Source organism: Thunnus maccoyii, chromosome 18, assembly GCF_910596095.1.
Source record: "Thunnus maccoyii chromosome 18, fThuMac1.1, whole genome shotgun sequence".
Taxonomy (NCBI): Eukaryota; Metazoa; Chordata; class Actinopteri; order Scombriformes; family Scombridae; genus Thunnus; species Thunnus maccoyii.
This window is the reverse complement of record NC_056550.1, coordinates 4,488,834-4,516,610: the sequence shown is the minus strand read 5'-3', so window position 1 is coordinate 4,516,610 and position 27,777 is coordinate 4,488,834. Positions and strand designations below refer to the sequence as shown.

At 40.5% G+C, this 27,777-nt stretch overlaps 3 protein-coding genes across 8 annotated transcripts in view; 1 reads left to right on the top strand and 2 right to left on the bottom strand.

Annotated features, from left to right (window-relative positions):
• Positions 1-1,649, bottom strand: part of hdac5 (histone deacetylase 5) — a 53,413-nt gene extending 51,764 nt beyond the window's left edge. For 2 of the 3 annotated variants that reach the window (XM_042393958.1, XM_042393956.1), the window contains exon 1: positions 1,390-1,649. The gene's annotated coding sequence lies outside the window, so the exon portion shown is untranslated. Of the gene's footprint in view, positions 1-1,192; positions 1,363-1,389 lie in introns of those variants that run through there. The other variant, XM_042393957.1, reaches the window with a different exon arrangement.
• Positions 610-21,663, top strand: LOC121884887 (transmembrane ascorbate-dependent reductase CYB561). Of its 3 annotated transcripts, none has more exons than XM_042393978.1 (6): positions 610-642; positions 12,224-12,431; positions 17,225-17,323; positions 17,449-17,552; positions 17,709-17,866; positions 18,769-21,663. In XM_042393978.1, exons 2-6 carry the CDS (start codon positions 12,227-12,229, stop codon positions 18,959-18,961), a joined length of 759 nt encoding a protein of 252 aa, XP_042249912.1. In that variant the 5' UTR covers positions 610-642; positions 12,224-12,226; the 3' UTR covers positions 18,962-21,663. The 3 variants fall into 3 exon arrangements, with proteins under 3 accessions (XP_042249912.1, XP_042249910.1, XP_042249911.1); XM_042393976.1 differs by lacking the exon at positions 610-642 and adding an exon at positions 8,993-9,088; XM_042393977.1 differs by lacking the exon at positions 610-642 and adding an exon at positions 9,083-9,168.
• A 1,091-nt stretch (positions 21,664-22,754) lies between these two features.
• LOC121884874 (protein TANC2-like) overlaps positions 22,755-27,777 on the bottom strand; it is a 55,474-nt gene continuing 50,451 nt past the window's right edge. For both annotated transcript variants that reach the window (XM_042393952.1, XM_042393951.1), the window contains one exon: positions 22,755-27,560. In XM_042393952.1, coding sequence (XP_042249886.1) covers positions 25,637-27,560 — 1,924 coding nt within the window. In that variant the 3' untranslated portion in view covers positions 22,755-25,636. The remainder of the gene's footprint in view (positions 27,561-27,777) is intronic.

The following is a 27,777-nucleotide window of genomic DNA, read 5'->3' as shown; positions in this document are numbered from 1 at the left end:
CAGGATTTGTCAACCTGATCAAAATCGCAGAGACTTGCAAAATGATATTTTGGTTGTCTGTGGATATCTTACTCATTTGACTTTATTACATTTTACATTTTCATTTCCAGAAACCCGGTTGGTTGGTAAATCTTACACAGCAATTTCCATTACATGTTTTTTTTTTTTTTTTAATACATGATGGCAGATGCTGATTGTTGGGTGTTTGCCATTCAAGTGGGAGTAACAGTTGCAACTACACGTACGTCATTCTCCTCTGCATACCCTCTTTGAAAAAATTTGGGCTTGTTTGTCTAGAGAGCTGCTGTAATAAAAGACACCACAGTCTATTTGCAGTTTGGGCTTCTTGTCTTTTTACCTGCATCTACCTTTTTCACCTCATTTCTCTCTAATTTATTCTACAGAAACAATCTCAAGGGCCATACATTTAAAAACATGACAAAATCAGCAAATATTGCTTCGTTGGTTTGGGCTTTTTTAACAGTCACTTTGCCTCATTCTAGTGGCAACCCAGGTAGGTGGCAAGTGCCAGACAACATCGCAGTTCAAACGCAGCTTGACAGCAAAATGCACAACACTGTGCTAGTGATATTTTTAAGATGGCAGACCACATGGAGAACAATACCAAGAGCACACCATAAGGTAAGAGCAGTATTTCATACTGAGCATTAAAACTTCATCATTTAGAAACTGCTGCTGCCCTCACTGACATTGCAATTCCAAGAAGAGTCATCAAAATGCCAGACAGCTTCAAGATTTGCAACGTGAGAGCAACGTACCTGTATGTCAGCTTCTTATAAGGACCCTCATTCATAAATGTATGTGTAGATTGGAAAAGGTAACATAATAATAATGATGTATTATTTCTATTATAATACACTGATTTATAGCCACTTTTGAAGCTTGGAAGGGGAGTTCTGGTGCTGGTACTTGCTACTGGTAGTAGCTATTACAATGTCATTTGGTTGGATGTTCTTTACTGGTAACCACTGGCAAGTAAATGCTGTCTTCTAGCCATCCACTAACCATCAGTGCATTCCTGTCTGTTCTCTGTTAGCTTTAGGCTTGTACTGTAGATGGTGGCTGGTTAACTTTTAGTTCTCAGCTAGTAGTTGTACCCTAGTTAGCTGCTAGCTATTAACTTAACGCCTGGGCAATAACTTCTAGTATACAAGTGGCTGTAAACTGTTACCTGTTTGGTTGCTAGTTAGCTGTTGTATTTCTCAGCTTTATGTCCTTTAGCTAGCTGTACTGACTCTGCAGCGATTCTTCAAGAAACCTTTAACTGTCTGTCGGTAGGTATATCCTTGGACGGTGACACACACACATACATATACACATACACGCACACACACATACACACACACACTCCCGTAAACCTCACGGTACCGTGGATGTCGGCGGCTCCTCCTGGAACGAGTATTAGCGCAGAGGTCGCTTCCTCCCGGCTTTGGTTTCCGCCGAGGCTCGGTGTGTCCCCCCGTAGAGCTTCTCTGCGCGTTTATTTCACATGAAAACGGGTAATTTAACGAGCAGGACGCGTCTCACCTCCTACCGTTTCACCTCCTCCATATTTACAGTCAGTCTCTCTCTCTCTCTCTCTCCCTCGCTCTCCCTCTCCCTCTCTCTCTCTCTCCCTCTCTCTCCCACCAACAACAACATTATTGACGTCCTCCTCCTGCCACGTGACCAGTCTGCTGGGGCTAAAAATAGACTCAATAGAAACCAATGGAGGCAGACAGACAAGGCAGAGATAGACAGACAGCAGACCGAGATACAGTTTAGTTATAGTCTTGCTTGCCTTACTTCACCTCACTATCCCATGTTTCCAACCTGCAGCTGTTGACTTGAACTAACTGCTTGCTGTCCGACCTACAGATAACAGGGCAGGACAGCACACGGAAAGACTTCCAATAATATTCCCAATAACTTCAGCAATACAAGTCATTCAGAGACAGTTAGTCGATTAATCAACCGGCCAATCAACAGACAATAAAAACTATTTTATTAAACAATATTTTTTGCGTAATTTATACCCAACATTAAACTTTCCAGCCCCTCAAATGTGACACATTTCTTCCTTTCCATTATCAGCAGCCCATGTCTTTGCATCTCATTTATTACCATTAGACTACCTTCATGTCACACAGCTAAGCATCCGATTTTATGAGAAATAAATACCCAGGAGGTGGTTCAACATTTTCCGGCCATTTTGGGGGTATTTCCAGAATCCTCAAAGAAGCTTCTTATCATCTAGATTAAAACATATTCTGTTTGATGCACAATATAAGATTAACCCGTTTCCCGAGTTACAGTAGTATTTTCTAATCCATATAGGCTACTTTATGTCCTTGCTCTTTTGGCAAAACACCAGCAGAGTATTAATAAATTTTTTAGTATGAAAATATAATATAAAATATTGGGAAACTACACATCTACCAACATAACTCATAATAGAAATGCAAATTTTAGATTCAAGCTGCATAGGCTAAATAGAGCATAGAGATTTCATTTCTGTTACCATCTTTGTTTGGATTAGGACAAAGATACAATTTGGGTTAAAAAATCATGTAAAAGATGGAATATTTTTCACCCAGATGCTTACAGTCTGTGAGGTTTCTAGAAACACCAGAACAGCTGTAACTACTCAAAAGACTTCTGGGTTTTTCAGGGATTGCCTGGTTGTTAGGTGGAGCAGAGCAGGTGGACCCAAACACAGGAGACTGCAGGCAACAGGAACTTAGAATAAATCTTTATTGAGATGTGAGTGCAGGCAGAGCAAAACTGAACTGAACGGAACAAACGACCCAACAATGACTGAACAGAAAACCAGGACTAAAATACAAACTGAACTAATGAGGAGAATGGAGAACAGGTGACTAGACAGAGAACAGATGAGGAGCTGACTGGCTGGGGAAAACACTGGGAGTAGGGAAGGACTAACAAGGCTGATACAGGGCAGGTATGAAGGGAAATGCAGGATGGGGAGGAGTACATGAACACAGGAGAGAAACAGTGTGTGTGGGGATCAGAAACTTAAAGGTAGTGTGTAAGGGAACTTCAGCACAGGACTGAAGTTTCTGAACCAAGAGTCTTTTAAACTCTGAGAGACAAAAAAGGGGAGATGGGTGAGGAAACACAGGTGAGGGTAATGAGGTGATTGCAGTGATAGCAAGGTCTGGAGAGAAGTCTGAGGGCATCTGGTGAACTGGTGGAGAATGGCAAGTCTGGGGAGTAGGAAGAACGGACATGGCCAGGGAGCTGGGGATGGGAGTGTGTGGCTGCAGAGAGGGACTGAGGAGCAGATTGTGATGCTGGTATTTATTGTTCAGAAAATCTAATGCTTATATTTATGACCTGGAAGTCCCTAGGGGCTTCAAAAAGGCCCTATGTTTACTGTGTGACAGTTGATTTTTTGCTGATCTGATAACTTTGTTTGGGAATATGTAAGCATAATAAGGGCCATAAGGTGGGACCTGCTTACTTGTTCTTAAGGCCCTATCCTGAAGAGGGTCTCCATATCAAAATCCAATTTTAGGACCTTCATTACTATATTCCAAAATGAATGTGGTAATATCCAGGCAATACCTGTAGACATTACACAGAGAGTGGGAGGACCAAGGTTAATCCAGCCATGGCTTTTATTTATTGTATATCAGAAGTTGAGTATTTGAGAGTTTGAGAGAGTTTGTTGACCAAAGCAACTTAAAGACAGAGTAAATGATTCATCAAAAAAAGAAAAAAAAAAAATCAACACACTGTCAACAATGAAAGCACGGTGCAAATCCCAGGGAGCCTGCATCCAGATAGAAAGCTCCACTATGCATTCAAAGGTCACATTGGCTTGACTACTGGGCTGCCTGTTGAGATCAAAAAATGTTGTGCACATTCACAACGGCAAACAAGGAGGCTGAGAAGTAGAGAAAGAGCCTGTCTGATACTGTATGTATGTTCACAATAGAATGATAACATAAAATATTATTTACAACACCAACAATAAGCACATTTCTAACAACCAATGTGTCTTAAGATGCTGTAGAGATGAGCAGTCTATATATAAATATTGGAATATTGTGTTTCTAGTGTTGCTGTAATGCAACACGCCTCTGTGATCACCATAGTCAGATTGGATTAACCTGTTAAGGGGCCCCTGTTGACCCCTCACCCCTACTGTCTATGCAACATGTACAATTATTCCATTTAAATAAACACAGGAATATGAAAGATATTAGAACTAACTGACTATTTAAGACCCTCATCATGTCAGTTGAGATTCTGTTTTAGTTCTGTAACAGCCTGTGGTATATACGTTGATATTTAGAAAGAACTGAAGGGTCGTATTGGATGCCAGATTTCCATAATTTAACAATGGTATTCATTTTTCTGTTCTACAGTCTCACTCAGAAGAACACTCAGATGGGCATGAATCTTTCCCCGCTGTAACATCGTGAGCAACTGTGTCGAAAATAATTCTGGTCACTGAGAAAAAGTCAAAGGGTACAAACTGTGCACCAAACAAGTCTTTGCTGAGAAACAAAAATATATCATGGAACAGAGCCTATTGAAACAGTAGTGCGGTGGGACTTCAGCTCCATTTGGGAATAATCCCGTGAGGTTTAGCAAAACTGATTTAAAAATATTTTTATTGTGACGCGTGCAGGTGAAAATAACTAATAACAGTGACAAGATTTACGATGGAGAAAAAAAAGCTCAATCTCACTTTCATTTTCACTTTGAATCAAATCATTGTTTACAATATAGGGAGAGGAGAGGAGAGGAGAGGAAACGAGAGAAGAGGAGCGGCACAATCACAGCTGACACTATAAATATTTTCACTCTTAGCACAGATACAGAGAGATGAGGAGGAGGTGGAGGGAACAGAAAAGACAGAGATAGGGGAAAAGGAAAAAGGAGGAGAGAGAGAGGGAAAGGTAGGAGAATGCGACAGAAGCAGGGAGGTTGGAGAGGAGATGAGGGGGAAGGAGAGACCGAGGAGGGAAGGGAAGGAAGTTAGGGGGTGGAAGAATGGAGGGGGGATGACAGAGGAAAGATGCAGGAAAGGAGAGGAGAAGAAGAAGAGAGGAGAAATATTCTGCACGAACAGAGGAAAAGAAGAAGATAGAAAAACGAGGGAGAGAGCGGTGGAGGTGGAATGAAAGGACAGAGAGAGAGTGAGAGACAGAAATAGAGAGAATGAGAGAAAGAAAGGGCTATTCTGGTAATGATGTTGTTGCCATGGAGACGCTGTCCTCAGTCAGACTACTCCACAGGTGCCTCGTGGGTATTTTTAAAGGACTTCACTGATTGGTGGAGGTCTTTAGAACAGAAGGCTATTGATTGGTTGACAGAGGTGAAAGTCAAAGGTCATCTCATTGCATCCCATTACCCTCCAAATGCTTTCTCATCTCCTCCTGTTTTCCATCACAGTTAAACAGTACACATACTCACTGTGTTGTGTTTAAAGCAAAAACCCTTATTCTCTTGCTTTTTATCCTGTGAAAAGAGAAAGATGCCGTTGTTTTCAACAGATACCTTAAAGGGCACCCTCCCTCCCAGTATATTTAAAAAATGCAACGGAGGAGTGGAGGGGAATGAGTGTAGAAGACGTGTTCTGGTGGCTACATAGTGTTTGATGCAGGGGGTGCAGGGACACTGACTGGCCACTGCTCAGTGTACCATTAATAGTGATGTAGTAGAGCTAACTAGCCATGAGGAGCTAACGTCTCCACTCTCTCAAATCCAAACAGACTCATACAGTTAAGATCATTCTGAGCGGAAAAAGCAGTTTTTTCATTAGTATTGTTTGTAAAATCACCTGTATTAACATGATATACAAACAAGAAGCTACATGATGATGTGTACAGCACAAAAACAGTATGTAGTTCCTCTTTAAAGCAGCTATAATCATTTTTTTTTTTTTTATTTAACATTGAATCGCATGTGTGAAAGCGGTTGCTTGTAGTGATGAACCCACAAAGAATTATCACATCATCTCTGCAGTTCCTCTCAGCTCTATGGAGTGCTTTGGTGTCTTGCAGATCATTGTTCTGTTTTCAGGCTCACAACTTTAATGCAACTTTAACGTTTTGTAACATTGCTCTCACCGCTCTCATCAGTGTTGTTTTTGGATGTAACAGGCTGTTGTGTTCAATGACAAAGCTCCAAAACCTGACTGTAACCTACCTGACATCAAACATCAGTGGAGCATGTAGCAGCTAAAGAGTCAGAGCTTAAAAAGAGAGTGAATATTGGACTTACATTCACCAGAACATGACCCCCCCAAAAATACTAATGTTGCTCCGTGCCCCCTGTGAACAGGCAACTGTTGTGTTGTGTTTGCAGCTTGTTTCACTTGCCTCTAAATCACCAATAATCTTGCAGCTTTTAAGAACACATTAAACAGATTTTTTTTATATGTGTACATTATTCTACAATTAAAAATGAATTCCATCAGAATTATCTGAAAGATAATATATTAGTATTACAATTAAATATTACAAAATGAAACTGAATAATATTTTATCTGCATTCATTCATTCATTGATTTTATTGGTCACTTGGGTGTTATTGAAAAACTACAGCGTATTTCCCAAAAGTTTCTAAAAGCCCTGACTCTGTTTTAACCCTTGCTCTGCCTGGGATTCTGGTACAGTCACCAAATTCTAACTGGTCCCAGGTGATACAGGGTGGACAAATAGAAATGTATAAAATTACGCACTATTTCTGTCCTGAAATCAGTGTTTCTTTAACCGGGACTTGATGCTGCACCAGTGAGTGGACATAAACTCTCAGACTAATACAACTGTCACAGGTTCAAACCCACACAAGTAGAAAAGTGTCCAGTCATACTGAAGGAGGACAAAAGACTAATTATTATACTGGAAATAAGGTGGGCAAAATGAGCCCACTGGTGCTATTAAAAGTTCTTAGTTATTTGTTAAAGATAAGGAGAGAGAATGACGAGAAAAGACGAATGAATAACCTCAGTCAGTATCAGAATCAGTATGTGGCACACACACGCACACACACACACACACACACACACACACACACACACACACAGCAAAAGGAGCAGTGGTGAGTCAGCCCCCTATGACTCACAGGAGAAATCAGAAATGTCAGACAGAAAAGGAGTGTACGCACACAGCAAACACACACACATACACACACACGCCTACAGCCACCAATTTCTGACATTAATGAAGATAGCCTTGACAACCTCTGAGTTAAAGTGAGAGCGGAAGGCTTGACACACACGCACACACACGTACAAAAACACCTAACGAACTTGTGAGTGAGTTTCAAACCTGTAACACAAATCCATTTTCCAAATACGCTTCCTCATATTTAAGATCTAATATGACGATAACAGCAATTTCCCCTTCACAGATTTTTAGACAAATCTCTGATTGAGGAAGGAATCCTGCATAACTTTACATAACTGAGACCCTCAAGCCCCCCCAGTGGGTCCCAGGACCCCAATCTGAACAGCAGGGATCCTGCTGCTGCACTAAATGCTGCACTTCAGCCTGATCATAAACTGAATTATCCAGGACTGCAGCGCCCTCAAGAGGAGAGGAAGGGAGGGTGCATGTCTTGTAACTGACAGTCATTGCTGATACCTCAGCTGCCCTTACAAACATTACTTGAGTAAATGTAATTAGTTATTGTATTTACTATGTTTATCGTGGTACTTGTACTTCCAGTGCTTCCATTTTAGAGGGAAATGATGCAACCTTTACTCTAATAGGAAGGTAGGGAAAATACATTCAAAAATGACAGCGTCACTTCCATGAATTGGGGAAACGTTTTTTAAAGTCTGTATTAGTTTGTTGACTCATCATGCAAAACCACCAACGTCATGCTTTACCCGGCGGAATATGAAGCAGTGGAAGATCAATCTGGACCAGGAACAGCATTATAGTGCTGTTCACATGTTGATACATCAGCAATAATAACACAAAACACACAATCATATATTATGTTACATTCTGCATTATGAGTACTTTTACTTTTGATACCTTTAAGCAAATTCTGCTGATAACACTGTAATTTTTAATGTAGGAATTTATTTTTACATAATGGTAAGTAAAGGTTCTGCATACTTCTTCCACCACTGCAAACATTATTGTGTGAATGACTATTATTATACTGATTGCATAGTTATAACATGTAGAACTGCTGGACTGTAATGAGCCCAAATCATGCTCCACTGCACAATTGAATGGAAAACAGTAGAGGTGGATTTTATAATCAGCATCAGTACCATCAGTGGAAGTAACAGTAATAAGAGTAGTAGTAGTGGTAATAGTATTAGTTGCAATATCACACCTGTAGCAGAGATAAAATACTTTATTATCCCAGTGTTGGAATTAGTCTTGGACATCACAGTGTCTGCAGTATGAAGATGTAGGTGGTTATGGCAGAAGTACTGGTATTAAGTGTTAGAAGTAGTGTTAGGTGCATTAATTCAGCTGATGATGCTCGCTCCTCCTCTAATGAGCAGCTATGATTCACAGCCAGACCCTCCCATCCTCCTCCTTCTCCTCTGTCTCTCCACCATCTCCTCCCAGCACCCTCACCCTCCACCCCCACCTCCACCCCAGCACCTCCCACCCCCCACTCCAGTGTTGTCAAGGCAACAAACCTTTACACCAGAGCTGTTAGTCATCAATCTACGCAGTCCCCCCCCCCCTCTCCCTTGGTGTTATGCTGACGTTTCATTCACGAGTCAAATTCAACAGCTCCTTTTCATTCTTAATTTGTTTTTGTTGTTGTTGTTTTGTTTTTTTTTAATTTTATTTATTATACATCTGTGTCTTACTGCAAGAAAATGATTGTATATAATATGTAGCGTATAATATTGTGTGTTATATGTAGTCTGATACTGCATTTCGTTATTTCCTCCTTTACAATCCTGCTGTCACATGGGTTGGGCTTATTTGGGAGGGAATCCAAAACACACACACACGCACACACACACACACACACGCACACGCACACGCACCGGGAGAGGGAGGAGGGAGGCGGATCTGTAAATCCAGACTCCAGGACTTCCTCAGCAGAGCAGAGCTGAGCCTACAGCGCAGTAAGTATCAGCTCCTTATTATTCTTGTTCATTTTCCCAAATGGAAACTGTCTTTTTAATGTTCCTGTCATCATCAGAGTGTAAGTTAAATAATATCCCTAAGATTAAAATATGCTGTAGTCATGTTGGCTCCTACTGTATCACACCGCCAGGTAACAGGTGACAGCTCACTGCTCACTGTCGGAGTTAAAGCGTTAGCCTACAGTAGCCTGTTATTTCCCCTGGAGGGTCCACTTGTGCACTTGTGCACTTGTGTGTGTGTGTGTGTGTGTGTGTGTGTGTGTGTGTGTGTGTGTGTGTGTGTGTGTGTGTGGTAGCACCATCCTCAGCCTGACAGACTTTGTGAGGTTATAAAAATGACCGTTTGATTTTTGCTCATTCCTGCTCTTGTCTTCATTTAACTCACACCAGTTTCCTTGCGACACTTCCTGCTATGTGTTCTTAACGTCATGTTTGTTTTGCATGACTCTTCGGCTGATAGAAAGCATGATAAAAGCAGCAGATGTGGGTCCCGTGTCTGTTTTTCCCCTATTAAGCACAGTTTTATTGTCGCTCAAAAGGAGCTCTGAGCTGCTTATTCTCCTGTTAATAATGTTCTCATTACTCTTCAATCATGACAAATTGAGTTAATTGTGACTTTTATATATACTTTTTGCAACATTTTTATTCCGTCAAACTTGATTTGTATCAGCACTTTATACAGTTTAGTGGAGTTCTTAAAGTACATTTCCTCAGTAAAGTAGCCTTCTTGGCCTTTATTTAAGTATCTTTTAAATTTGATTCTACTTTATACTCCAATACATTTCAGGGGGAAATATTGCACTTTCACCCCACTATGTTTATCTAAAAGCAACAGTGACTTTCAGAATTTTTACATTGAAGAAAACATGATCAGTTGATAAAATATGATGCATAGTTATAGATTTAATTACACAACAGTATATATAAGCAGTTAAAATAGCCACCTTGACCAACCTAAGGATAGGTGCACAATTTTTCAAGTCTGTCTTAAAACATCAGTCAGGTGTCCATATAATAACAATAATAATAATAATAATAATAATAATAATAATAATAATAATAATAATAATAATTTATATAGCATCTATAAAAAACAGAGTTTACAAAGTGCTTTTGACAGACAAAGCAGAGGTAATACAATATAAAAGCAAAGACACATGACACAGAAAGCAATAACAAGTCTGACATTATGAAGACAATGAAAAACAAGAGATGAAAAGACGACGGAAAGACGATAAAAAAGACATCATCACATAAAAGCAAGTCTGTAGAAATGAGTTTTAAGAAGTGATTTGAAAGAAGTTAGTGATTCTGCTAACCTTATCTCCTTAGGCAGGTCGTTCCAAAGCCGAGGGGCCCTGATGGCAAAAGCACATGAACAGTGAAAGATGTTTTCCTCGCTGTAATCACTCCTCCTGTTCATACTGGCTATTAAAAGATCTCCTTCAAATGTGCTTTCGATGTAAGTGATGGAGGCCAAAATCCACAGTGTGTCCACACAGTTATTTAGTGCAAAAATGCATTTAAAAGTTGATGTGAAGCTTATCTGAGGCTTCAGCAGTCTGAGTTAGTCATATCAAGTGGATATCTGCCACATTTACAGTCTTTTTAGCATCAAATTCCCTTCTTTAACAAAAAGAGAGACTTACATTGTAAGTGCATCATGAAGGGATCTTCTTATGGTCAGTATGAACAGGAGGGAGGATTATGGCAAGAAAAAAAAATATTTCAGTGTTCATTTGGGCACCTGACTGTTGTTTAAGACAGACTTGAAAAATTGTGAACCTGTCCTTTAGAATGCTCTTACATGCTAATGCTTAATTAAGAATTATGATTGTTATGTTCCAATAATATGATGATATTACACTGAAAGGGGCCACTCTTCTGAGTTTTGTCACTTTAAGAACATTTTGTTAATTCTGTACCTTTACTTAAGTGTAATTTAGAAAGGAGGCCTTTTACTTGTAATTTACTTAAATAAATGATCTGAATACTTACAAGTAGTGCTGGTACTTTTTTAATTGTTACAAATGAAATAAAAAAAATGTACAGACAGACTATAAGATGTTCAGGTTTATCTCTGTTACTATGTCATAAATATTACAAGCACAAGAATGTAAAGACATAGACAGACAAAAAGAAATAACTAGTTGTATGAGTTATATGAAGGGAGGATCAGTGGTGCACCCTGGTGCCGAGGTATCAGTCTAGAAAGGTGTTTATCCAGAAAGGTATATTGTTCATGATACTCAGTAGCTTGAGCAGCATCTTCTCTCTGACACCTCCACCAGAGAATCAAGTTCCACTGGAGGATTGGAGCAAGCCAACCTGATGAGCTTGTTCCTCCTGTGGTTTTACTGCCTTTACAGCACATTCTAGCCAGTTATCTGATTTAAGACTCATCCATGTTATTGTAGCTGATAGTAGGGGATCATGGTAGCTGGATTTATCTCTAAATCTTGGCAATGGTAACTATTTTTATTCTTTTTTTTCTATTGTTTTCTTGGTGTATGAAGGCACTGACATGGATTCACATTGTGGTCAACCGTAGCAGCCCAGGCTGCATTGACTGTATAGCAGTGGAAGCTGATGGTGATAGACACAGTTCCATTTTTAGACAGTCATGGACCTTTGGCTCTTGTGAACACACCAGAAAACTGTGGAATACTCTTCAAGTGAATCCTCTTAAGCATGGCCAGACTAACCTGTTAAGGTCCCAAGTGCAAAAGTTACTCTTCATCCCCCGTTGACCCCACCTTTGACACATGGCCCCTATACAAGATAGGCCCTAAAGACTAGAACTAACCTCAGTTGGTATTGTGCGTAATGGTTACAAATTTTCCTTCCTAAATTGTTACATTTCATGATTTTAGTTCCACTCTAAAGCTGTACTGGGTTAAACTCTGCAACAGTATATGAGGGTTAAGGGATTAAAAATGATCCAGTTATCACATCTAGATTTCTGCAAAAGAAACCAGATCACTTTGTCATGTTACACTGTGTTTGTCTTTCTCTAACTCAGCTTCCTAATTTAATTACTTTAATTTTGTCCAGCAAATGGTACAGCCTGCGGCACCAGTCGTACTCAGTAATCTTTCTCTTTTTCTGTCTCAGATCATGGATGATTCTGCTCCACGTGCTGGTCGCTCCATGTTTGCGTGGCTGGTGGGAGGGTCACAGGTCCTGGGTCTGGCGTCAGTGGTGCTGACTGGTGTGTGGATGGGTCACTATCGCGGAGGTTTTGCCTGGGATGGCTCGGCACGGGAATTCAACCTGCACCCTCTGTGCATGGTGCTGGGGCTGGTCTTTCTGCACGGCGATGGTGAGTTCACACTGATCAGTGCAACACTGTCACTCTAGGAGGAAACCACAAACTGAAGTGATTCCAATTATAGATCTAGATCTAGAAGTCACTAGGTTCACTGCATCAAAAAATGCTGCAATGCTGCATCTGTGTGGTGTTTTGATTACAGTTTTATTTCTCATCACCTGTTTCAGTCCCATGATTGAATGTTTTCATCTTCCACTTCAGAGCACAAAAAGTAGTACGAGACTATAAAGGTTCTAGGATGGATTCAAAGTTGAAATAATGTAGTTAAATAATGAGTGCTTTTACTGTTAGCACTATTAAAAAAATAATGGTAAAACAAAGTAAATATATAAAAAGTAATGGCCATTTTTCACACCATTAATGCAAAGTTCTATTTCAATTTGTCAACAAAATTACAACCATACATGTTTAGTTAAGCCTAGCCTAACAGTTAACATGTTAACATGCTAATGTTCAGCCTGTTAGCATGCATAATTAGACTTAGAAGACTTTAATATCCTCTGAGAGGTAATTTGTGGCACATTACAGAACATATCAGATAAACAAAAACAATAGTCCAAGATCATCTATAGCAGCCATCATACATATCATCACAGTCCAGGCAGGCATTTAAAGTGCATGTCAATAACTATATTCCAACAATAAAATAATAAGTAAATAGTGAGTATACTGCACATCCCCTGTGTATCCATGTATATCACATCCCCTAGTCCATGTATTCAACACGGACGGCGTGTTACTACATCAGTGTTAATCTTAGCATTAATCTCAATGCACTGCTGTGGCTGAGTGGAGTTCCCCCATTCATTTTCTATGGGTCGTGAGTGACTCATTTATCACAACACTGTGGGATAGCAGATGATGCATGAATGACCAGCAAAAAGCTGAAAAAGATAAGTGGTGAATCAGGAGGTTTAGTCTTTAAGTTGAGGATGGAGAAAATCTATATTACAATATCTGGAATCCCTCTTTCGCACTTTGCCCCATGAGTGATGCTCTGGTCGAAGTCAGAAAAGTGCTATTCAAATAAAGTCTGATTCATTCATTGAGTGATAAACCAAAGTAGATGCAAAGTCATAGGATCTCTAAAATAATTAGATTTATCCTCTAGGGACCTTGCATATCTGTAGCAAATTTCATGGCAATCCATCCACTAGTTGTCAAGATATTTAACTTAAAACTAAAACTCTCAAACTTGTTGTAGTGCTAGATGAAAAGTCAGGGGATCACTTAAGTCAGCAGGGTTCATCCTCTGGGGACCACAAATGTCTGGACCAAATTTCATGGCTTTCCATCCAATAGTTGTTCAGATATTTCAGTCTGGACCAAAATGGTGGACAGACCAGCATTGCCATCCCAAGAGTCATGTTACTAGCGTGGCAAAAAATATTAAAATAGATTGAAGTCCTTGCAAGAAATAACCACTGGTATCTTCAGATAAACCTGACTGGTCTCCCATCAAGTTCTTACAGTAGTCATGGTTACGATGCCTTATTTTGGGATTAACACTAAAATTGAGTAACACAGGAAGCAGAGGTGAGCAGAACATGGATGGTATATTTTAGTTAGCCAGTTAGTATGTGAATGTGGTTATGAGTGTGCGCATGTGTGTCTTAGCCTCAAGCAGTGTGATGCTGACCTGTTGTATTAAGCTAACACTACCCAGACAACCCTCAATCCTCGCTCCCCAACCCAACATGTCTGATTTATACAGAGAGGGAGAAATGGTTTGAATCATTCAACCTGCCACTCTGTGTGTGTGTGTGTGTGTGTGTGTGTGTGTGTGTGTGTGACATATCCAGTGAAGCTTTGACATAGTGGCCCAGCAGAGAATTGAACGAACGACACAGGAAGCGCCAGTCAGCCAACTGCAGAGATTTAAATCCACCCTTGACCAAATGAGGCACTTTTTATAACTGAGCCCTCTAGTTTGTCTGTGTTATACTGCTGCTGTGTCCCTTCATATTTATAATATAAAATGTAGACCATTTGGACCAATTTAGTTTTGTGATGGACCTGACTAAAAGGCAAATGGAATGAGATTGCACATCTGCAAGAACAGGATGTTGCTGCTTAAACATCGATGCTTCAGTATTAATAATCTAACAATGTCATATATAATAACATATCAGTCAGAGGGATGAAATGAGTACTTTTACTTTAATACTTAAAAAAACTCTTACTGATAATACTTTTATTTAAGTAGGATTTTTCATGCAGGACTTTTACTTGTAATGGGGTATTTTTACATCGCTGTATTGGTGCTTTTACTTTTACTAAGTAAAGGATCTGAATACTTCTTCCACCACTGCCTTTATGTCTACTTTTATCATTCTTCACACAACTACTTTTTTAATTTATTTTTTGTGTGTACAGCCAAGTTCAACACCATGAATGTCTTTGAGGAGAGATTGTACACAAATATTTGAACAATGGTGTGTCTCTCCTCTGTATGACAGCAGGTTTTTCATCCTGCCTTCCATTGTGGCTGTTCTTAGTTGCTGAAAACTTTAGATTGGCAAGTTTTGTGGTGAGCTGCTGTCCGAATTGTCGCTGTCCGGGTTTTCTATGATGTATTCATCTTGACTGCTCATGCTCCAGTAAATCATGGTGACGTCTGTGGTCCCTGAAGGACAAAGTGAGAAATCACCATTTTCCTCCTCTTTAGCTTCGCTCCTGCAGCCCTGGGTACTTTTGCTAATGAGAGTAACCACATTAGTTCAACTGGTTCAACAGGACAGCTGTCTGTTACAGAGCCTGATTGCATTAGAGCGATAAAAGTAAAGGTCAGCTGGATATTAGCGAGCCTGGGGGGGATCCTCACACACAGACACAAAAACACACGCCTCAAAGCTTATTTGTTGCCTCAGGCCACATCCACACCAACGTGGTTACATCTGACAACACATCTTTTTTTCTCTATAATTTGTACCCACACTTAATCTGCATTTTTGGCCACTTTGAATATATTTTAACTCCTGGGTTGTGCAGAGTGGTCGTGGAAAAAAGAACTCACATATGATGTCATGTGATCAAATTTTGGGAATCTGGCACACCTTGGTCTTCGTGCTCAGTCTGTAAACACTGGCCACTGGCATTTTGCACTGAAAAAAGTGTGAAGCTGCTTAGTGGAACTGGTACAAAGCTGCTGGCTTAGGTAGCCAAAAGAAGGATTTGAAATGAACGCAAGTAGCAATTGTGTAAAGTTCAGCCTTTTTACTTCAGTAACGGAAAATACATCTGGGGGCTCAGTGTCTGCACACTATGCATGTATGCTCTCATCTTTACACCCTCTACAGTATATGTGCTGTAATTATCACATGTCTCTGTTATATGTTCATCATGTCTCACACATAACTAAATACATTCACGTTATTAGGAACACCTGTGCAATCAGATACAATCCAATACAATTGCTCTGCCATGAATTCTACTTTTATGAAACTTCAATACATTTTCAGTTTTTGTTGACATTGTCAGAAAGGTGATAATTCTACTTTATGTTTATTATTGAAGTTGTTGTGTTTGGTGGTGGTGTACTGGAAGGGCATTATATTGAAAAGTATTCCTAATATTTTGCCTCCCTCATTTATGGAGTGGACAAAACATTAGGAACACCATTCAATATAATGTACTCCAGTACACCACCACCATTATTGACCTCAATAATAAACAAAGTGGAATTATCACCTTTCTGACAATGTCAACAAAAACTGTAAATGTATAATTCTCATAAAAATAGAATTTTTGGAAGAGCTGTTGTATTGGATTGCATTTGATTGCTCAGGTGTTCCTAATAAAGTGGTCGGTGATTGTATCTTGTAAATGTATGGACACGAGGATTGTAAATGAATATGAATGCATTATTTGGATATGAGCATATAATGCACCTTAAACAGACATGAACAGCAAATTATGAGCTCAAGTTCAAGACCATTGTAAAAGTGCATGCAAAATGGTCAAGGGAGCTTTATCAGAATTTTGTCAATAGATGTTTATAGACACTACAGGAACAACTTTTTGTCACCTGGACCTGCTCCCATTGCTTGTACAACCTCCTCACAAATAAGCAATATGGTCTAATGGTTTTTGAACAGTGTTTTAAGAACAAGACTGGGAGTTTACAGCCATGCTAGCAGCTCAGTGAGGTTGTGGTGCTTTGAACTAAATGCTAACATCAGTATGTTAATAACATGCTGATGTTTGGCAGGTATGTTCCCCATCTTAGTTTAGCATGTTAGCAAGCTGACATTTGTCAGCTGATGGGAATGTCATAAACCAACGTACTGGACAAATAAAAAGTGAAAAGTCAGAGGATCGTTAAAGTTATTACAAATCATTGTGAGGGGGACATGAATATCTGTACTAAATTTCGCCGACATTGCCAACAGGCTAGGCAGCTAACAAGGCTAAAAATCATGCAAAGTGTAATTTTGACTTCCTGCTGTTAAAACCTTAAACTCTGTTTTCACCTGGATTTTATTTTTTAGGTTGGTGTTCAAACACAAATCATGGGTGGTACGTGGTTAAAATACGACGTTATAATAATTATTTTGTATATTTTTAAACTAAAGCATATGTATGAGGAGCATAAATGGCAGTAGAAAATAAATGTAGCTAATAGAGATTTGTATATATTTTTATATACAACATATAAATCTATATATTATAATTTTTAAAATGTTTTTTATAATGGACATAATTCATATCAGTTTTCTAAAATTATTGGTAAATTCACTCTGCCTCTAACTATGAACTCCCCCCACCCCCACCCCTTTTTCCAGCCATCCTGGTCTACAGAGTATTTCGTAATGAGGCGAAGAGGAATGTGAAGGTGCTTCACGGCATCATTCACCTGTTCGCCCTCATCATCAGCATCATAGGTGAGAGAGACAGAGATGTGCATGTGCGAAAGACACCTACATCAGCCTATGTCTGGCACCTGGATATGTTTTCTTGAACTCTTAAAGCTGTGTGTGTGTGTGTGTGTGTGTGTGTGTGTGTGTAGGCATTGTAGCTGTGTTTGACTTCCACAGATCAGCTAAGATTCCAGACATGTACTCTCTACACAGCTGGTGCGGCATGGCTACCATAGTCCTTTTTTGCATACAGGTACACACACTCTCTCTCACACACACACACACACACACACACACACACACACACACGCACACATACGCACACACACACGTGGATTAAAACAATTACAATCTCAGTTTTTTAATCTGCCCCTTTTTAATCTTGCTCTTTCTTGGTCTCTCGCACCAGTGGGTGATGGGTTTGCTCTTCTTCCTGTTTCCTGTTGCGTCGTCATGGTTACGAGCCGCGTACCTCCCCATCCATGTGTTCTGCGGTCTGGTTCTGCTGGTTCTGGCCATAGGGACCAGCCTGCTCGGCATCACGGAAAAACTCCTCTTCAGCATCATGTATGTCTTTATCTGCCTGTGTCTCCATTTCTCATCATTATAGTAACATATTTTCTCATTTACCTCTAGTGGTATCTAATTTTTTTTAAAGCAGTTTTGGGGTTTGACATTTCAGTTAAATTTTGAGCTTTAAAAAGAGTTGACATGTCCTTTGAAGTGTAAGCACTATAAACAGTTGAAGTATAATTGTTGAAAGTATTTGGAATTTTAGTTTCAAGTTTAAACCCTGTTAGCATGAGTAGTCAGTTTGCACAAAGCTGAACTGGTGATGAGTAAGAGCTGAAAGCAGTTGTCTGTCATTTGAAAAGTAAAAGGCTGTGCCGGAAATCCCGGAAATCCCTGTTTACAGTCTGACACAGTCAGAGATGAAAGAAGTCAAAACTTCAGTTGAAGTTGAAACGCTGGTGATGGTTGAAGCTGGGAGAAATTACCTGGAAACTGCTTTGAGTCAACAAATACTCCAGCACGTAATTCCCTGTAAAACAGCAAAATGATGTTGTTACACTTGGGTTTTTGTGTGGATTAAAAATATTAGATATTATGCATTAATTTGTGAGCTTCAGAGATTCTGTTACTTTTGGATAGAGCCAGGCTAGCTGTATCCCTGTCTGAAGTCTTTATGCTAAGCTAAGTGAACTGGCTGCGGGCTGTAGCCTTATATGTAACGGACAAGTACAAGAGTGATATAAGCACATTGTGTAATAAGCACATTTTCCAATATGTTGAACTATTCCTTTCAGAATTAAACTGTTTGTAGTGGTTAACGATATTGGCCCAATATCTAGAAATCTATCTCCCTTTCTATCAGAAGTAGCTCATGTTAAGATTTTGTATTGCTATTTGAATCTCCTTTGTGCCTTTTTCTCTATCTTCTGAATTTCTCTCGCTCTCTCTGGGCCCAGGCCAACCTACTCTGCGTTCGCCCCAGAGGGGGTGCTGGCCAACGTCTTGGGGATCCTGCTGGTGTGTTTTGGGGTGCTGCTGGGGTACTTGATCTCCAGGGAGGAGTACAGACGCCCGCCCAACCCAGAGGAAGAGTCTCTGTCTGTCCACTTCAAGACCCTGACTGAGGGGGGGTCACCAACAACACCCTGACCTCAGTCTGATGTCTGACACCCCTTCATCTGGATACAAACAGTGTTGTGCCAACAGACTAGCTGTGCTACCAGTCTATATTCTTGTCAGAATTACAAAGTTTTATCATAAGGGCCATAAACAAGGCCAACGGCAGAAAAGACTTGAGGGCGAATTCACAAAGAACGGTTTGTGGCTGCTGATAGCACCATCACTTGCAACCACAATCTGCCCCGTCTCAAGGTCTGATTCACAAAGATATTGCACTAATGATATTACAGCGCAAACACAACCATAAAGTTTTGCAGTTGACTTCAATTTGCCCTTGTTTTGTGTCTGATTGTAATTATCCATGTGGCAATGTATAAATGTTGCCTTTGTGCCAAGGACACAGTAGGAAGGACAACTGCAGAGAGAAAGAGAAAAATTATATTTTCAGTTCACAAGCTACAAGTCCTGACCAATGAGGTGCAGAGGCATTGCTCAAAACTTCAGGCAAGGAATTTAAATGTGACATGATCACTGGAAAGTCTGGGTATGACACCCCTTTTAAATGCACTTCAGTTACCACCAACTCCTGAAGACACTAATAATTTCACTCTAACTGTGTGTGCTCTTCTTAGTGAATTGGACTGTTTTTGCAATGATGCTCATTTCAATAGAAAGGGGGGGATTTTGTGCCAAGTGTATGCATATTACCTAATTTAAATACATGCAAATAGCAAAGGGACACCAAGACAGTGCAGTTTGGGGTGCACTTCACCCTTTGCGGTTGCTTTGTGAATTACATGGTTTGTTTTTGTCTTATCTGTGCAGATTTAGCAGCTACAAAAGCTGCACAATCCTTTTGTGAATTCGCCCCTTAGTTCAAAGTTTTGGTTCATTATATCGTATCTCATAGATTACTGAACAGATGAGTTACCTTTCACCCAAAGTTATTTATTATTACTTTTGTTAAACAGAATGAATAGAAGAAGCCTAGTAAAGTGCATAGATTCTAGCAGAAAGAAAATGGTATCACACCAAATCAGATTCAATATATAAATCAGTGTGTATTTTTAGAGAGAAATAGCAAGGTGTCCTCATTTTGAATGGCTTCAAATCCTGTATGTGTTGAAAGTATTTAGAATTTGCAGAAATTCACTCTAAAGCTGGATTTATGTTTGATGCAAGAGGTTAACTTGAGCCCTGCTGTAGATACCTACAGAATAGGTTTTGATTTACAGTTCAGAGTAAGATTTCAGAGAAGATTATTGACTCCTTCCTTAATATTATCTTCAATATTGGCTTGTTGGAGATAACACAAGAAGCTAATCCCAGTTCTTGCAGTCTCTACATAGTTTGAGGCCTCTGAACTTTTGCATGTATCTGCTGTAGGAACAACATAACCCTTTAATGCAGTATTAAGTATAAATGAAGCTTAAGAGTGTCTGCAGCTCAGAAACTGTTTGTCTGGGAGCAACTAGATCTCAAGATGGGCTCCAGCAGTATTGTATCTATGGCCTTGGTACAAAAACTGAGAACTAAACTCCGACCTGACTGAACCTGACTGATACTGCCAAATGTTAGACCCAAACCCAAGCCAAAGCTATATTTTTGCTTTATTTCACTTATTACTGATCATTCACCAGGCTAATGCAATGCATTGGCTACACTCTGTCTCTTTCTCTCTCCCCACAGTTACATAAGAAAATAACAAAACCCTAACCTAGACTGGGACTGAAGACTGAAGAGACTGAGATCAGGCATCACAGTCCTGCATACTGGTCAGAAGTTGCCACTATTGTATAGTTTGGCTCTGTTATACACCAAAAGTCAAACTGATGTCAAACATTACGCTGACATTTGACCTTCTCCTTGATCTATGTATTTTACTTGGGACCACCCATGTCTGATGTCTTGATATTTCATCGTTTTGCATTTATCCTAGAGCATAATTAAAGATTTTTGAAGGTCAAAAGCTGTAATATCTGAAAAATTCTGCAGCTGGACTTCTGCCAAATGACGATCAAAGATGAATCAGTCTTCATTGAACTGACAAAACTCTATTGTGAAATTAGTAAGACTGCGATGAAATGTATTAATGTAGAAGTGCGTCATAATTGTAAACTTTTAATGTCCGCATCAAAATGTAAGTGAGTTATTTGTTCTCAGATGAAACCATCATTAGTGACTTTAAAGGTGGATTACAAATCTATTGATGGTATTTCTAAAGTCATAAACTTTTAAACGTCACAAGGAAAGGAAAGTTTAGCTTTCGTGAAAAATGATACACGTTATTCTTTGCACTCTAATAAAATCTGTCCTTTTATCTGATGTTCAACAGTATCTGTGTCTGAACAATGGCCATTTGTGAGAAGCAGTTTTCCCACAAAACAGAGCATAAGCAAAATGTATTCCATTTGTGTATCGCTAAGCCGTTTGTGATTAAGTAGGGTGTCTGCTCTGGTTGTATTCAGATGTATGTTATAAGAGTTTGGTTACTTAATGCACTTTTACCAATGTTAAATTCATATCTTTGAATGTGTTGAAACAAATCAAAAACATGCAGCTTTTTTTTTTTGTTTTTTTGTCCTGACTTACGGACTCCAGGACTACAGTGTTGGTGCCTAATTGAAGCTTTTACAGAAAATTTGCCTTTGAAGTCGCTGAAGCCCATGTATTTTACATTTGTGGATGTTGTTTGTCTGTACGTAATATTTGAAAATAAAGTCTTAATCTCATTGGAACACTACAGTGACTTTTTTCTGCCATTGTGTTTGGCACCTAGACTTCTGATATAACTTTACTGTAGATGTTAAAGCTGTATTTAATAAGACCAAGAATCATTAATCAAGCTAGCAGCTCTGTGAGGCTGTGCTTTGTGATAAATGCTAACGCTAGCATGGCAGCATGCCCAAAATGATAATACTAACATGCTTACCAGTATGTTTACAATGTTCACCATCTTAATTTAGTGTGCTAGCCTGCTGATATTTCCTAGGGGGAATGTCATCAGTTTTGAATATTTGGTCTTTAACCAGGTGCACAAATTAAAATTTAATGTTTAAAAAATTAAAAAATGAATTTTTTGGACAAAGCCATGCTAGCTGCAGCCACTACTACTTAAAGGACGGGTTCACAATTTTTCAAATCTGTCTTAAAACAACAGTCAGGTGTCCATATGATCAGTGAAAGAGGTTTTCCTCACTTCAATCATTCCTCCTGCTCATACTGGCTATTAAAAGATCCCCTTCAAATGTGCTTTCAATGTCAGTGATGGAGGCCAAAATCTACAGTGTGTCCACGCAGTCATTTTGTGCAAAAATGCATTTAAAAGTTGATGTGAAGCTCATATGAGGCTTCAGCAGTCTGAGTTAGTCATATCAAGTGGATATCTGCTACATTTACAGTCTTTTTAGCATCAAATTCCCTCTTTGTGTTTCCTCGGACAGTGTTTCCCTGTTGACCTGTGGTGGAAGTATAGTAACAAAAAGACTTTGGCACTAAAAAGACTATAATGTTGAAAGATATCTACTTGATTTGTCTTATTTGGATGCTGAAGCTTCATATTAACTTCAGATAAACTTTAAAATACATTTTTGCACAGGAGGAGGACTGTGGATTTTGTCCCCCATCACTTACATTGTAAGTGCATTATGAAGGGATCTTCTAATGGTCAGTATGAATAGGAGGAGCAAGAAAACCCCGTTTTAATTTTCATTTGGGAACCTGACTATTGCCAAAAGACAGACTTGCAAAATTGTTAAACCTGTCCTTTAAAAAGCTTCGCATAACCAGAAAGAGATACAGAGAGATGCACATTTGTCTTTCATTCACCTTTATTCCTGTTTGTAACGTTAATCCAGCAGTCAGTTATTTCACATGAGCTGATTAAAAACACATTCAAGTTGTTTTACATGTTTAATAATGATGTTCTTCTTATTGTTGTAACTGTCCTGGATTTTAAATATTATCATACACACAGTGAAAAAGCCCACAGTAAACCTACTTATAAGGAGCCCACTGACCCTGCTCTGTTCCAACAGCAGTGTTTTTTTTTTTTTTTTTTAACTTGGGGCTTGGGACCCCTATGTAGGTTAGGGGCTAAAATCCTGACATCTTTACATGTACAGCACAACACACTGTTTTATTGACAGACCTGTTGTTTGGTTCTGCAAAGATGTAAATCAACACTGATGCACTATGAGAAGCTGTTTCCAAGCTGTATCACTTGAATCATTTTCATCCAGTCTTGTACATCCAATCAACTTGCTTATAATGTTTTTCATGATTCTAACTGTCCAGAATTATCACCATTCCAGCAGGCAGACTGTGAAAATGGCTTGTGAACCAGAGTGATTAAGTATTACCACATCTTCTCACAGCTGGAGACTCCTGAGCAGTCAGAAAAAAAGGGCAGTGGTGAGAGAGACCGTACCGTGACAGAGAGGTCAGAGGTCATAGGTTCAACAACTCTGAAATCAAGATTTCAGCATCTCTGAAATCAAGCTGCTGATTTATTAGAAACATAAAAAGAAATGTACAAAAAACAGGCATTCATGTGCATAAAATACATTTTAAAAAATGAAAGCTTAGTTCCGCTGTCTGAATATCGTCTGTTAGTCACACCCCGTCTTGAAAACTAGCCCCTGAACTGTTCGCTAAGCCCCCAATCCTTTGTTATTATGGTTACGACTGTCAAGCTTTCCACTCTGACACTTATTACTCGAAATTTCTAATAATTTTTGAAACAATTGGTCCTTGATTTCAGAGGTAAACAAAAGTAGACTTCTGATTTCAAACTGTCAACCATTGTTATTTCAGACGGAAAATACAGCTTTTGCAGGCAGATTTTATCAGCTGTAGCTAATCAAGCTAACATTAGCTCCAGGAGGTGGCTGAAAATGCCATCTCCACCTGAATCATATTAAAACAAGAATCTTAATATGTGCTTCATTAGTTAAAGTTGGTCAAAGATGTCCTCCTTGGCCTAGCAAGTAATGCTACTACTAGATTACTACCCTACTGTAGGGTAGTAAACTAGTAGTTGTGTAGGATTAAACAGTTTAATCCATTCCTTACACTTTTGCTCTTGTGTTTTTGGTTATGGAAAGGCTACACAATAATACACCACCCTCCTAAGTCTTTAAATGTTGAGTATCTTACTACAGCCACACGCATAGTGCTTCAAAATGTGCAAAAATACTAAGCTTGACAGGCCTGCCTTGCGTAGTTACAGTTGCTAAAGCTATAATTGGACAATGTCTGTCTGGTGTAGGGGTTTAGCAAACGTCAGTTGGCTTCTCCTTAAGTACAGACAGTAGCCAGTCACCAGTTCATGGGGCATGTAAGCACTATGTTTCCATGGCAATGAGTATAAAGGGCCCTGGTATATCAGTTAAGATCCTTGTGGCTTGCATAAATTAGGACATTTAGGACCAAAAGGTCTTTATAGAAAAAAGAAAAATAACTACCTGAAGCCAAAAAAAAAATCCAAAAAGGCATTTTTACAGGATGTTCATTGCAGATTGACAGATTGATGCCATCATACACAAGCAGAACAGATGTTAATCTGGAACTTTTAACTCTTCTTTTTTTTGTCTCTTTGAAAAGAAGGTTTCAGAGTGAGAAGCCCTCAAAATAAATTGTAAAGGCAAATCCAAGAGGAATATACAGTTTTAAGAGAAACAATATTTATACAGTTTAATACAGACATAACTTAAAAAAGATAAATATCACTTATTTTTGTTATATATACAGCAAGTCAGTGCTTATTCAATGACAGCATCATCCTAGTTTCTCAAACTATGGCTTGGGTATGGGTCACTGACCAGCGTCTGACTGGCACAAGTTTTAGAGCCTGGATCCTGCGGTGACTGTCTCCAGGTTTCCAGTCATTGTATCATTTAAGCGCTTTCGAATTTAAGAAGAGAATCCTCATTAAAGGCGTACGGAGCAGACAGAGGTGATGATGGTGCTTTTGTGTCTCTCCTGTCTGACTGGATGTCACCGTCTAGAGTTGTGGACATGAACTTGGCAGAAAACTCTAGAGCAGTGCATTATGGGCATTCAGAGACTTCGATTTCGAAATGTAGTGTAAGCCAGAGATGACCAGGGACGGAAGGAATGATTTTAGGAGTCTTTTTTTTCAGACTTCCTACTAATTTTCCTCTTTTTCCTTGTGCTTTGTAATGGCTGGAACACTCTCATCCTCCCCTCATTCCCTTTGTTGTTGCTTCTTTTCTATGTCTCTGGCTGGTTAACTGACAGATCTGACCTTTAACAGGCAATATCTTCTATATCGAACTAATATGTTTACCTTCTTCTACATCCCCCATTCTCTTCTTAACAATAAAGGAGTCAATATGTTTCAAATGAAGTGCTAGTCTTTCAAAAACACATTCTGACAAACCTGCCCGCTTCACGCAGCGATTGGTCAGGTGTGTGCAGGTGAAAACGTAGGCAGAATATGAACTTCTCTCTCAAGCTCTCAAGTGTGTGCTGTTTGCCATTTTAACGATTATTGCGTCTTGTTCCTCTGTACGTCGCATGAACTACAAGTTCTATGAACTACACACTGTACAAACTAGTTAGTTTCAAGCATAGTCCGGCCTTAATAATCCCATAGTCCTGGTGTATCTTGGAATATACAAGTGTGCTGAGTTCTTCATTAACACTCCTCCCATGTCTCTGACTTAACATTTAAACTTTTCTCTATACATTGGACTCTACAAAGGGTCTTTTTGGTTTGACAGGAGAGGTAGGACCTTTCTGCCTGTCAGTCGGTCTGTCTGAGCAGCCATGGATCACTGGCAGTGTTCGAGCCAGCTTCACGTCCATGAAGGAGGGATTCTGACTGGCAACCTGCACCGAGCCTTCACCCTGAGGACCGTTGCCTGGCAGCATCCCATAGTAGTCAAGCTGGTTGTCATGGAGGAGATGACCGTTGTGGGCATTGTTGTTGCTGCGGTTGTGGTACGCGATGGAGAAGGGCTGTGTTTGATTGAAGTCTGATTGATTGGTGGGAGTTTTGCCAGGTGAGGTGACGACCGTGTCCACTGAAGATACGGCCCAGGAGCGAGAGGGGCTGAGACAGGACGCGGAACTAGGAGGACCTTGTTGCTGATACTGCTGGTGCACCCTCGCTGTCTTGTCGATAACACCCATAAAAGGAGTGTTCCTAGATGAACGGCCTGCCTCTCCAGGATAAGTCCCACCTCCTACCATACATATTTCTGACTGGGGAGAGGAGATCAGAAAGAGATCATCATGGTAACCAGTAACCCCTCCCACAGAAGCCAGATCAGAGGGTAAATCCATGTGCTGGGCGGAAGCTGAGGTCCTGAAGCCTGGGCCTAGATTAGCTGGCTGCCCACCAGCAAGGCTGCCGCTGCTAGTGGAGAAACGGACGCTGACGTTCTGGGAGTGGATGAGAGGCCTGGGGGGAGGAGCCGGGGAGGAGGTTGGGTGGGCACTGAATGGGCGTCGTAGCCCCCCCTGGTGGTGGTATTGATAATCATGCGATGATGGGAGGTTATCAGGGGGCCCCATTGTTGCCTCAGTAACTTCCATGGGGTAGTATGCTGCTTTGGATTGGTTGCGACTGAACTGATTGGCCTGGCCAAATCGATTTATCCCTGCCCTCTCCCCTCCTGCTCCTCTCCCATAGGCAGATGCAGATCTCGCCTGGCAAACCAGGTCAACATCCACATCATCTAGTGGATATGAAGCTCCAGAACTCAGACCTGCCTGGACCTGCAGGCTAGGCCTGATATCTAAGGGGCTCATGCAAATGCCTTCCCCCAACTCAGCCAGTTCTTGGGGCAACTGGCCAAACTGGGAGTAGGCAGAGCTTCCCAAAACCATGCTGGAGTGGGTTGAGGAACTGGGCTGACTGGTTCTGACAACCTGGACTTTGGTTGGTTGCAGCCACTGGCTGTGGACAGGGCTCTGCTTCTGAAAGGATCTCTGATTGGCCAGATGGTGGTGCTGCTGCGCTCCCTGGTTCTGGTCTGAGTGGTGGAGAGCTGAGACAGACTGAGGATGGTGGTGCAGAGCTCCAGATACTGACAATGCAGGCATACTTTCTGACATAGGACTGGCTCGCTGCTGATGCTGCACTGGGGAAGTAGGAGGGCTGAAATGGTGATAGGAGGGAGGAGGAGGAGGTGCAGAGTGACAGGGAGAAGAGGAGGAGGGGGAGTGGGTGGGACTGGGGACGTGACGATACAGGTGAGTGGGGGAGAGAGAGGAGGGTGATGGCACCCCAGGACGGCAGTAGGTGTCAAGACTTTGAACCACAGACGGAGGGTGGAAGGAGGAGGGTGGAGGAGCATCTCCTTCCTTGTGACTCCCCTCTTCTTCCCTCTCCTCCCCCTCTTCCTCCTCCTCTTCCTCAGTAAGCCCCTCCCTGTCCTGCACCTGCAGACAACCTGAATCTCTGCTCCTGGCCTCGTTGATGGACATGGTCACATTTTGTTGATAAGCATGATGTGATGAAGAGGGTGGTGGGTCTTGTTGTTGTTGTGCAACCTGCCGACACTCTTCCTTGACCCGGGACAGCAGACGCTGGATCTCCCGGTTGGATGGGCACAGGCGGCTGGCCTCAATCAGGTCCTCCAGGGCTGCATTAAACTGTCTGAATGGTGAGAGAGAGTGAAAGCAAAGACAGAAGATTTCAGAAGACATAAAGAGAAGGTGCTGCAATAATCAGTGTGGAAGTTCAAACAGACTCTTTCTACCAGCTAGTAACCTGAATTTGTTTCACCTTAACCCTCACTACTGGCTAGAACCACAGGCTCTCTGCCAGCAAGCCCTCTGTAGTGCCTCCTCAACAGCACTGTTAGCTCAGGAGA